The sequence below is a fragment of the Macaca nemestrina genome, chromosome 4 (assembly GCF_043159975.1).
Source record: "Macaca nemestrina isolate mMacNem1 chromosome 4, mMacNem.hap1, whole genome shotgun sequence".
Taxonomy (NCBI): domain Eukaryota; kingdom Metazoa; phylum Chordata; class Mammalia; order Primates; family Cercopithecidae; genus Macaca; species Macaca nemestrina.
In genome coordinates this window covers 182106954-182119702 of record NC_092128.1, presented here as the reverse complement: position 1 = coordinate 182119702, position 12749 = coordinate 182106954, and the positions used below count along the sequence as shown (strand labels likewise).

Below are 12749 nucleotides of genomic sequence, written 5' to 3'. Positions count from 1 at the left end.
ATTCCCGCTCTCTCTCCCTCCCCAGAAATGGTTTCCATATGTGACCCCACGCACTCTGGCCAGGCACCTTTGGAGGGGCTGACCTCCCACCTCTCTTCTCTGCAATCATCAATTCACACCTCCTGGGCCTCCTTCCAGGCTGCAGAGCTGAGAGCTAAGAGCCCTCTCCAGGCAGCTTTTATCTGCAGCCTCTGCTGACTCAGGAGTGTGGGAGGTGATGGCCTCAGGGTTCTGTCTGGTGCTGTCCGTCTGATCTGCTGCGAGCTCTCTTCTTCCAGCCTAGGCCATGAGAGTTTCTGTGGATAGCTGGGAGCTAGATTCTAGGAGACTGGATGCTATCACAAAGAAAAGACCATTTGAGGCTGGGCGCTGTGGCTGAAGCCTGTAATCCTAGCACTTTGGAAGGCCAAGGAGTGTGGATCACTTGAGGTCAGGAGTTTGAGACCAGCCTGGGCAACACAGTGAGACCCCTTCTCTAAAAAGAAAAAGAAAAATGAAGAAAAAGAAACACTAAGGGGATTCCTATGTGGTGCCAGGTCCAGTGTGAAGCCCTAAGGCCCCACAGAGGGATGTGAGCAGCCTCCGCCTGCCCTCCAGGGCTGACCGTCACATAACTGACCTCGTTATGACTCAGTGAGCCAGGCCTGGCAGATGCCAGCGGCAGATGACTGATCCATCCTGCAGAGTTCAGGTTTCAGCTGAGAATTGAGCCCAGGGTCTCTTGGACTCATTGCACACACAGGACCTGAGTGGGGGCCATCCAGCCTGGGGCCAGCTGACTTCCAGGTCCATCAAACCCAAGTCCGTCCCAGGGCCACGAAGGCAATGTGGGGTGCACCAGAGGCAGTGGCATGCTCGTGGACTCAGGTGGTTTGTTTTCCAGATTTTCAACTTGGGAAGGAATTGGGATGTGTTCTGTGAGTTCACAATGGGCTGGAAGAGAAGTGGCAGGAAGGCACATGGTATCTGTTGGAAGTGCACGTGGTTGCAAGTACTGAAGAGGCAGAAACAAATAACATGAATAGTCATATATATAGGCATATATATTTTAAATTAATAGACTTTACTTTTTAGAGAAGATTTAGGTTCACAGCAAAATGGAGTGGAAGGTAGAGGTGTCCCAGCCCCTACACATGCACAGCCTCCGCCATTATCAACATCCTCCACCAGAGGGTACATTTGTTACAACGGATGAACCTGCATTGACGCATCACCATCACCCAGAGCCCAGAGTTTACACAGGGCTCACTCTTGGGGTTGTATGTTCTATGGGCTTGGACAAATGTATAATGACATGGATCCACCATTGTAGCATCATACGAAACAGTTTCACTGCCCTAAAAATCCTCTGTGCTCCCCGTTTATCCGTTCCTCCCCTTCACCCCTGACAACCACTGACTTTTCACTGTCTCCATAGTTTTGCCTTTTCCTGAATGTCACATGGTTGGACTTACACAGTGTGTAGCTTTTTCAGACTGGCCTCTTTCACTTAGCAGTGTGCATTTAAGGTTCCTCTACACCTCTTCGTGGCTCGACAGCTCATTTCTTTTCTAGCACTGAATAATTGAATAGTCATATTTGTCCAGAAGTCTGGAGTGGACGGTCCCGGGATGCTGCAGGGGCTCAACGAGGTTATCAAGGACCTGGTCCCACTGCTCTTTCCGTTCCACGCTCTCCATCGGGTCGCCTGATCCCCTCATAGCTGCAGAGGCAGCTGCACCTCCAGGAACCGAGACCTCCAAGACTGAGGCTGGAGGAAGGGGAAAGGTAGGGGAAAGGTGATGCCAGCCCAGGCTGACCCCTGTTGATGCAAAAGCAAGAGGTTTCCTAGAAGGCCCCTGCAGAGAGCGTCCACTTACATCTCACTAGCCAGACCTGGGTCATGTGGCCACCTCTGGACAGCACAGGGAAAACAAATGGCCACATCTGGTCTAGACCAATCATGGCTCACCACAATGCGGGGTAGGGGCGTCCTCTCCACTGCCTCGGAACACACTGGGGCTCTGTTAGTACAGAAGTGTGCGCGTGTACACGTGTGTATATGCGTATGTGAGTGTGTATGTGTGTGCGTGCGTGTATATGTGTGTATGTGCGTGTGCGCGCGTGTGTGTGTGTGCGCATGCGTGTGTGTGTGCGTGTGTGTGTGTGTTAGTGTGTATGTGTGTTAAGGGAGGAGACCACCCCTCATATTGTCTTATGCCCAATTTCGGCCTCCAAAGAAAGAAGAAGTAAAAACTAAAAGGCAGAAATGAAATCCACAAGCAGACAGCCCGGTGCCACACCCTGGGCCTGGTAGTTAAAGATCGACCCCTGACCTAATGGGTTCTGTTATCTATAGATTACAGACGTTGTATAGAAAAACACTGTGAAGATCCCTGTCCTGTTCTGCTTCATTCTAATTACCGGTGCATGCAGCCCCCAGTCACGTACCCCTGCTTGCTCAATCGATCACGACCCTCTCACGATCATGACCCGCTCACATGGACCCCCTTAGAGTTGTGAGCCTTTAAAAGGGACAGGAATTGCTCACCTGGGGAGCTCGGTTGTTGGAGACGTGAGTCTTGCCGAAGCTCCCGGCCGAATAAAGCCCTTCCTTAACTCTGAGGGTTTTTGTCTGCGGCTTGTCCTGCTACAGTGTGAGTGTGTTAGTGAATGTGCATGCATGTGTTAGTGTGTATGTGAATGTGTTAGTGTGCATGTGGGTTACTGAGTGTGCATGTGTGTACACGTGTGTTAGTGAATGTGTACATGTGTGTTAGTGTATACATGTGTTAGGTGTGCATGTGTGAATGTGTACATGTGAGCGTGTATGTGTGTTAGTGTACATGTTTGTATGTGAATGTATACGTGAGTCTGTGTGTGTGTTAGTTTGTACATATGTTAGTGCATGTTTGTATGTGTTAGTGAATGTATACATGTTTGTGTTAGTGAGTTTGTGTGTGTGACTGTGTGTGGGTGTGTGTGTATATGTGTACATGTGGGAGTGTCTGCGAGTGTGTACGTGTGTGTGCACGCTAGTGTGTGTTAATATGTGTGTATTGAACGAGTGCTGAGAAGTAATGGAAGGTGTCTGTCAGCCACAAAGTGCAATGCAAAGACCATTTTCACGGCGAGAAACTGAAGGAGCTAGTCAGGAAAGCGGAGCCCCCTTAGCGGAGGTGGGCGCTGTTACGCTGATGTAGAGGAGATTCAGGGGTCAGCCTGTGGGAGATAGGCCCTGCGAGAGTAATTATCACATGAATGGTACAGGTAAAGTTTGGAGAGGGAAGGAATCGCTGTTAGTTCAGAGAACTAACGGTGTTGGAGATATTGGACCCGGGCATTGGAGAATGGATAAAACTGTTTAAAAAGTAGCTGTTTTATTGTATGAGTGACAGATACTGCTCCTTGTCCTTTAATCTTTATTTGTTCCTTCTCTGTAGTTAACAGCAGCCACAGTTTTCGGCAACATAAGGGCTGCCTTTTCCATCTTCCCGTGCGGCTAGGAATGTCCCTGGGGAGGGAAGGAAAGCATTCAGGCACCTTTTGGACTGTGGCCCCCAGGTGAACAGGCCCCTTCCCTTTCCCCCTCCTATCTGCAGGCCTGCAGCCCAGCTGGCAGGACAGAGAGATAGGAGGGAACTGGACCTGTGCAGCTCTGCAAGAGAAAATAAAAGGTTTTCTTGTTTAAATCAGTATTATTTTGGATGTGTCTTTGTTAATATGAGCCTGTATTATAATTAAAGTCATAAGCTTGTAGTGTCTCCCGAGAGCTACTTTAATCATACTTATCTAAATCAAAGCTTACCTCGCCTTGCAGTGTTAAGGAGCAATTTACAGTTTCCTTTTTAAGAAGGCCTTTCCTGCACTGTGATCGGTTGATGGTCACTTTTGTCTTGGGTCTGAATCTTCCAGTTGCCCTCCAGCCTTGTGGACAGGCGCGGTGGGTATTACTTGGAAATGCCAACTGGTGCTTCCCTTTTTGTCCTGTAACCCTTCACTTGGGTAGGGTTGGGTTGTCTCAGGGAAGATGGGACAGCTGAAAGAGAATCAACTGGGGTCAGGTCTAGGCTTTCCATTTTCAGGGTGGTCAGAAGGAACAGCTGTGCACAGACACTGAGTGGGGAGGCAGATGTGAGGGACCCACTGCCAGCACATGCAGAGACAGTTCAGCCCTGTGGGGGCCTTGAATGGGGAGTGGGGGTGCCACGCCAGGATTGATAGCCATGAGGTCCCCTCAGAGGGGCAGGCATGGATATCAACCCCCTCGGTCCACCTCAGCCCCTCCCCAAGGTAAGGACGAGACAAGTCCCGTAAACCTCAGCTGCAGCTCGGCCAGTGGACTGAGCTTTGGCCTCTGCCATTGATGGGGTGAGGGGTCATGGTGGAAATTAAGCCATGCTATGGAGGAATGCACAGAGCTGAATTTCTCACACACCTGCATTCACTGACAGAGACTGGTGTCTGCTACACAGATACTTACGGAGATCTGTTATGAAGGGCCTGGCAAAACACTGGGTATTGCAGATTCGAAAAATGTGGCCAATACAGGGATGCGTGAGTCGGCCCCTCCCTTCTATCTGTTTTCTCTCTAGTCCAGTCACAAGGGCTCTAGGTGACCACACTGAAAGGTCTTGATGCTACTTGGTCATCTGAAGACTATTGGAATATTATCAGAAATGTAGAATCTGTAGAACTAAAATATGAGTTGCCTTTCCTGGTGGCAGTTTTGAAAGGGCATTTGTTTGTTTGTTTGTTTTGCCAGCAGCTACCCACTTTGCACAGAGTTCTTGGCCCAGAGTAGAGGGCACACTGAATATTTGCTGATGGAAAAGAAGAAACTCTGTGTTTCTTTGGGATTTCCCAATAATTTAGCCTTTGTTTGAGAGGCAGGTGATTGTAAGTAAATGGATCCTATTGGCACAATCATCGTTTTCTATTTGGAAGGAAACAGACAGCACCAGAGTGACCTCTGAGGGCAAACACCTGAGACCACAAAAACGTGTCCCCTGTAGAAGAAAGGTCGAAGAGAGCTGGAAAGAACTGTATCATTGACTATACATGAATAATGCTGATTTTGCATAAAAAAGCTTTCCATGAAATTTTATTGCTTATCTTAGAGCCGTACTAAGAATTGTAAACTAAAGGGTGAAAATAATTTGCTGAAATCCCACTTTTTTACCTTAAAAAGTCACTGATGAGCAAAACTGTGAACAAATAGCTTTCAAGCAAGTCAGCAGCAAAATAGTTTCTACAAACAAATTATCCTGGTAGTGAAGAAAATGTTCTGAAAAATGGGATGCTTGGCCATAATAATATGACTTATTTTAGGAGCCAACATGAATGGAATTTCACATAATCTTAGGGGAGGTCTTTCATGAAATGCCATAAATCATAACAAAATCCAGAAGCAGTAAAGGAAAATATTGATAAATTTGACTTCACACAAACTAAAAGCTTTTATAAGTCAAGAATTCCATAAGCAAATTTAAAATACCAACCACAAAATAACCATCAAATTAAAGTATAAACCCAATTTTCAACCTAGCACTTTTCTGAGCATTTTCCTTTGCTAAGAAAAATATTTGCAACACATTATGGTGGAAGCTGACAGCTAGATATCCACTGAAATCTATTTTCCTTCTTTAATTGTCATGGGATTCTAAGGAGGCCTACACAGCACTCTTGGGTGGCCCCCACAATCCCTAGTAGCTGGTGTTCATGTGCTTGTGTAGCCTCCTCCCCTTGAGTATGGGTAGGACATGTGACTTCTAATCAATAGTGCATGGAAAAGGTATCAGGATTGACATGATTATGTGTATGTAATTATATATATAGCATTGTCATATCCATTTTGCTGGATTTTCTCTCTCCCCATTGGCCTTGAGGAAACCCTACATGGCAAGGAACTGAGGGCTTCTAAGAGCTGAGGATACCAGGGCAAGGCTGATGGATAACAAGGCAAGACATTGAAGCCTCCAGTCCAACTGAGTTCTGCCAACCTGCCTGGACTTGAAAGTGTGTCCTTCCACAGTCAAACCTCAGATGAGACTACAGCCCAGCCAGTGCCTTGACTACCACCTTGCAAAGGACCCAGCTGAGCCAAACCAAACTCCTGACTCACAGACTCTGTGAGATAAGAAATGTTTAGTTTTAAGCCCTAAGTTATTAGTGGTAATATTGTTAGGCAGAATAGAGTAGATAGTTAATACACAGCCTAACTATACTGCATCTTTCAGCTGTCCTGGCAGTTAGATGTGGCCATATGACCAAATTCTAACCCATAGGATATGAACAGAGCAATGTGGGTCACTTCTGGGCTGGGAGTTTGAAAGAGTTGGCATGACTCTTGCCCATGTTCTTCCCCCTTCTCCATGGCTAGAACACAGGTGTGCCTGTACCCCAGTGTTGACATTGCAGAAGAGAACAACATCTTGAGTCACGGTGGAAAAATAAGATGGAAGGAACCTGAGTACCTGAATGTGATTTTAGTGTATCGTATGAGTGGCCATGTGCAGTAGAATGAGACATTCACCTCAGACTGTCATAGGTGAGAGATACAACCATTTATTAAATTTAAGACACTGAATTTTGTTGGCTCTTTTTGTTATAGCAGCTAGCCTAATAATTTCCATAAGAAATAAAACATACAATTCAAGAAGAAAAAGCAACAAAATAATAAAAACTGGGCAAAAGACAAAGATACTTCACTAGAAAATAAATATAAAAAGATGGAAAGTTGTTCCATCTTATTCTCCTCCCATCTCCTGGCTCCTAGAACATAAACTATATTATTCTTAAGAAAAGTAATATCTCTTTTCTCTGAGACATACTTTTTACCTATCTAAATGGCAATGTTAAAATGTTGATGGTTCCCCATGATGACATTGGTGTAAGGAAACTTTCCTTCTAACATACAATTCTGTTGGTAGAAATCTAATTATGTGTCACTTTTCCAGAAGACACACACACACATACAAAACAAGCAGAGTACTAGAATATATTTGGGATATATAGTAATGTCTATAGTCTGCCTACTCATGGAAATAAAAATATATAAGTATATATTTCTGAGTATATGCATAACCATTTTTTTCTGGAAGGAAATTGCAAGGAATTGTTAACCAGTGGGTAGAATGACTGGGGCTCAGGTGAAAATGTCTTCATTTTTCATTTAACGTCTCTCATGACTGCTTAAATTTTATTACAATTAATTTTTATTTAAAACACACAAGTGCATTATCTGGTGGTGGTTTGGATGATTCTACCTTTTCAGCCAGAGATTTTACTGCAAATAATTTATGCCAAGAATTTTACTGCTAAGAATTTATGTGTGTGTGTGTATACATGCAAACACACACACATCTGTACATAAAAAAAAAAATGTATACTCTACCATTTTCACAAAATCAACACAGTAGAAAGGAATTTAGGGCTTTAGCAGGGAACAGGTTGGAAAGGGATGGTACCTCTATATGATGGAATATGACTGAGCCATGAAAGAAATGAGGCAATTCTGTATGCACCCACATGGACAAATCAACAAGACAATAGGGAAAGAATGGTTTTTCAACAAATGGTGCTGGGAAAACTGGATCTCCACAAACGCAAGAATGGAGTTGGACCTTTTCTAACACCATATACAAAAACTAACTCAAATTGGATCAAAGACCTAAATGTAAAAGCTAAAAACTATAAAAGTCTTAGAAGAAAACAGGACAAAAGCTTCATGACATTGGATTTGGTGAGGATTTCTTGGATATGGCACAAAAGGCAAGAAAAACAAAAGAAGAAAATAGGCAAATTGGACTCAATGAGGGTGAGAAACTTTTGTGCTTCAAAAAGACACTTTCAGTAGAGCAGAAAGGCGACCCATAGAATGAGAGAAAATTTTTGCAAATCATGTATCTGAGACAGGATTAATATCCAGTATATATAGAGGACTAAAAATCAACAAAAAGACAGACAACCCAGTTGAAAAAGGGACAAAGGACTTGAATAGACATTTCTCTAAAGAAGATGTACAAATGGCCAGTAAGCACATGAAAAGATGTTCAACATCATTAATCACTAAGGAAATGCAAATCAAAACTATAATGAGATACCACCTCACACCCGTTAGGATGCCTCCTATAACAAAAACAGAAAATAACCAGTGTTGGTGAGGATGTGGAAAAATTGAAACTCTTGTGCATGGTTGATGGGAATGTAACTTGTTGGAGCTGCTGTGCCAAACAGTATGGCACTTTCTCAAAAAATTAGACATACAATTACCATATAATCAAGCAATTCCACTTCTAGATATAGATCCAAAAGAATTGGAAGCGGGGTCTTGAGATATTTGTACACCACATTTACAGCATTATTCACAACATCCAAAAAGTGGAAGCAACCCAAGTGTCCATCAGGGATGAATGGATAAGCGAAGTGTGCTACATATAACAATGGAATATTATCCAACCTCAAAAAGGAACATTCTGACACACGCTCCAATATGAACAAACCTTGAGGACATTAGGCTGAATGAAATAAGCCAGTCCCCAAAAGACAAACACTATGATTCCGCTTATATGAGGTATCTAGAGTAGTCAAATTCGTAGAGACTAAAAGAATGATGGTTGCCAGGGGCTGGAGGGAGAGATATATGGGAAGTTGTTGTTTAATGGGTACAGAGTTTCAATTTTGCAAGATGAAAAAAGTTCCAGAGATGGATAATGGTGATGGCTGTAAAAAGACGTGAATGTACTGAATACTGCTGAACTATACACTTAAAAATAGTTAAGAGGGTACATTTTATTTTATGTGCATTTTACCACAAGAAAAAAGGAAGAAAAAGCAACCAGCAAAACAATGTGTATGTAACACAACTATAATTTATCAAAATATATATTTTTGGTTGTATGTGTAAAGAATTTCTGAAAGAACACACAAAAAAACTGTTGACAGTAGGGTGATAGGGAAATCAGATGACAGGGAGACCTTTTTTATTGTATACCTTCTGATAGTGTTTGGAATTTTAGTTTATGATGTATGCATCTTTTTGAATTTAAAGCAAATTATTGATTACTTTTACTTTGATGTTGATTCCCTAAATTACTCTGGGGGCAACCAATGAGGATTGTACTGATTCCTTATGTTGGTTTCTGCTGAGATATTTTGAGTTGTTGGATTTTAGTTTCTTTTATCAAACTCTGTTTTCCAAAGGATAACACTTAATTCTTTAAGAAGAGAACAGTGAGACAAATTAAAAATTTAGTTGGATTGCATTTGAACAACTTGAATATATAAAACAGTAAAAGAGCCTTCAGCATTTCTTTTTTTTTTTTTTTTTAATAGTGAAAAGATATACATAGAATTAGCCAGCTGGACTCAGTTTAGATGATCCCAATTTTTTTGGCAACACCCAAAGCATTGTAATCAGGAGCTAGTTGAACATATGCCTTCTTCTCTCCATCAGACCGAATCAGGGTGTTGACCTTGATCACGTCAATGTCATAGAGCTTCTTCACATTCTATCAGGGTGTTGACCTTGATCACGTCAGTGTCATAGAGCTTCTTCACAACCTGTTTGATCTGGGGGTTGTTGGCTTGAACATCCACCATGAACACAAGTGTGTTGTTGTCTCCTATCTTTTTCATGGCTGACCCAGTGGTCAGTGGAAACTTGATGACAGCATGGTGGTCAAGCTTGTTTCTCCTGGGGGTGCTCTTCCAAGGACACTGCCTCCGGAGTTGCAGTGTCTTGGGCCGCCAGAAAGTGCGGGACATGCGGATCATCTTTTTTTGTGGCTGTGGACAACTTTCAAACTGCCTTCTTGGCCTTTAAAGCCTTCGCTTTGGGAACTTCCTTCTTCGCTTTCAGCACCATCTTGTGAAAAGGGTCAGCATTTCTTAAACAACAAATAGGGCAACAATCTAGAAAGCATTTGGTAAAAAAAAATATATATGTGTGTGTGTGTGTATATATATATATATATATATGATCAGTAATTTGTAGGGACTGTGCTTCTGTGATGTCTAGTAGAATCTAGGCTCTATGAAGGAAATGTGCAATACATCTATGCTGGGTAGTGAGTAGTTCCATAAACAATTTTCACAGCTAATGTCAATTATTGTAGATCATCTGGCTAGTTCATTTTGACTATGCCTTTAGTCATCAATGTAATAGTTAAAATAATTAAATTATCTATTTAGAGACAAGGAAGGATAAACAAGACATTACCTTTAGGGAAGAAAAGAATGAGTAGAAATGTATTTTTATCCCTTTGCGTGATCCAGCATAAAAACTCTGGATTTGAGTGCACTCACAGGTCCCTGGGGGAACAGTCGTTAGGTAGTAAGTGGTGGTCGCTGGAGAACGGAACAGCTTCCCGGGCTGAGAAGAAGATGCATCTAAAACCGGCGAAGTGCATGGTCTCACTCTTTGCCATTTTCATTAGGCAGCTTTGTTCTTTTAAAATACAAGATGAATGCATCTGCCTTAGAACAGAGTTCTCCTGTAATCGAATTTTTAAATTCTAAATCTTTAGCTGAAATGTCCAATTGTTTAAAAGTAGTAATAATTTACACCCACTGTTCCACCATTGAGATCTTAAGGCACAATATCTTGGCTTCATCGCTATTGTCGTTTGGAGGCGAATGCTCCTTCACTTGGGACTGCCCTTTGCACTGTAGGATGCTGCACAGAACCTCTGGCCTCTACCTGCCAGCTGCCAGTATATCCCCTTCCCCAGGTATGTCAAGCAAAAATGTCTCCAGATATTGCCAAATGTCCCCCATAGGGCAAAATTGTCCCTGGCTGAGAACTGCTGCTTCAGAGGGTGGGGACAGAGAGAGGGCAGGATGGAGGGGGCCATCCATACCTGCGATGCTACTGGGCCTGGGAGCAACATGGGTTCCCAGCTTCCTCCAGCCCCTTCCCTGCAAGGGGGAATGGCCCAGCTGAGGGGCTGGGATTTTCAGGGGTGTTATTTCAATGAGCTGGGGTGGGCAGGAGTTTTATGTGCACATATATGTTGGGTATAGATCAGGAGTGGGACTGCTATGCCGAGGGGCTGCGTATGCTCAACTTAAATAGATGTGGCCAGATAGTTTCCAGAAGTGATTGACCAGTTTGCACTCCGAGTAGAGGAGCAAAATTGCAAAGGGATACTGAGCACCTCAGGTCCTGGGGACCTGGCCAACAGCTCGGACAGGCAGCCCCAATCTCTCAAGTCCTCATGAGAAATATGAGTGCCTGCCTTGGACATTACGGGCTCATGGGACCCCCTCCTGTTTCATGAGGCCAATGGCTGGGCCTGCCTTTTCACTCAGAATTGAGAAATCATGCAACAGAGGAGCCTGTAGGTGGCACTGAATTCTGAGGCTTAGAGGACTCGGGCTATTCCCATCCATGCTGCAGGTTCATTGTGACTTGATGCTGGCCTGGTTGGCCAGCTGAGCCCTGCCTGCACTTGCGCTCAGAAATGGTGTGGGAGGGGTCTCAGGGGGTGGTGAAAGGCTCTTTCCTGACAAATGCATGTGTGTGTGTATGTGTCAGTGTGGTGTGTGTATGTGGTGTGTATGGCCTATGTGTGTGCATATATGTGTGCTGTGTGGGTGTGTGGCATGCATGTGTGTGAGTACCTGTGTTTTGGGGATGGGTGGGGAGGGGAGGGCATGGTGAGCTCCTAAAAAAGTTTTGGTCCCAGCTGGAGATTAGGAAGTCAAGCAGAAATTTTTTAGAAGATAACAGTTTACCTGCAGGACACATACACACAAATTAATTTTTTCAAGTACAAAATTCAAAGCCACAAAAAGGTACACAGTGTGAAAGCAAGTGACCCTTCCATCCTGCCACAGCCTCTATTTGTCCCTTTTCTGCAATGAAAATAGTGTAAGCACAGTGAAACAGAATATATATATCATCTCTCTATGATCACGATATGAAATTAATATATACATATGATATACAAATTATAATTATGATTAATGTATTATGTATATTATATATATATATATCATTTTATTTGGTATGTGGTGAGTGACAGAGTCTTACTTGGGCCCTCAGGAGTGACGTTTGCTACCTGGGCTCCTGTTGGTCTGCAGGCCCTTATGCTACAGAGTAGGTAGGCAGTAGCAGCGGCAGGACAAATGGCAGGAGGGAAGTTCTGGCAGGAGAAGGTGCCTCACCCCCATACACACTTAGATGCACTGATGTGCATGCGTGCACACGTGCAGACTCACACACACTCACACACATACTCTCTCTCTCTCTCGATCCTTTGGTGTTTATTCTATGATTGGTTATTAACAAATTTGGGTGGATTCCTTAAAAGGAATTCCCTTGTAGACTTGGGAGTCTCTATTTAGAGCTCTGTATACACGCAGGATGTGAGTTGAACAAGCTCTCCCAGGAGCACAGATCTGGAGTGTGTGTGTTTTAAAAGCTCGGCTACTATTTTTGGGAACGATGCTGAGGAAAGCGATCTTTGCAGGGAAGGGCAAGAGAGAAACTCCTCCTCCACCCCACTCCTTTGTTGACCACAACACTGAAGTGGTGCTAGCAGCATCCCTTGTGTAGTTCATGGAGGTGCATCACATCTTTTTGGCTGTAACTTTAGAGGAGTCTTAGGTTTCTCCAGCATCTTCAGTTTCAACAGATGGCTGACTGGAGTTCATTAAGAAATGTCCATGTGTGTTCAATTTGCTGGAAACACGTTGGTTCCATTTTCTTAAAATGGGACACGCAAGAGTGTTTGAAGATGATTCAGGTCTCTTCCCATCCGCAG

The 12749-nt window shown here is 43.6% G+C and overlaps 1 protein-coding gene across 1 annotated transcript; it reads right to left on the bottom strand.

Annotated features, from left to right (window-relative positions):
* Positions 1 to 9353: 9353 nt before the first annotated feature.
* LOC112425036 (large ribosomal subunit protein uL23-like) lies at positions 9354 to 9618 on the bottom strand. The gene is made up of 2 exons (XM_071095722.1): positions 9508 to 9618; positions 9354 to 9455 (listed from the first exon to the last, which is right to left on the bottom strand). The coding sequence occupies exons 1-2, from the start codon at positions 9616 to 9618 to the stop codon at positions 9354 to 9356; spliced, it is 213 nt and encodes a 70-aa protein (XP_070951823.1).
* Positions 9619 to 12749: the final 3131 nt, after the last annotated feature.

What these genes read in the sequence shown, in the direction of transcription:
- LOC112425036 (XM_071095722.1), bottom strand. Translation starts at nt 9,618, where the DNA reads ATGAAAAAGATAGGAGACAACAACACACTTGTGTTCATGGTGGATGTT. An exon ending in ATGACACTGACGTGATCAAG is followed by an intron (nt 9,456 to 9,507) that starts GTCAACACCCTG and finishes GACGTGATCAAG; the next exon opens with GTCAACACCCTGATTCGGTC.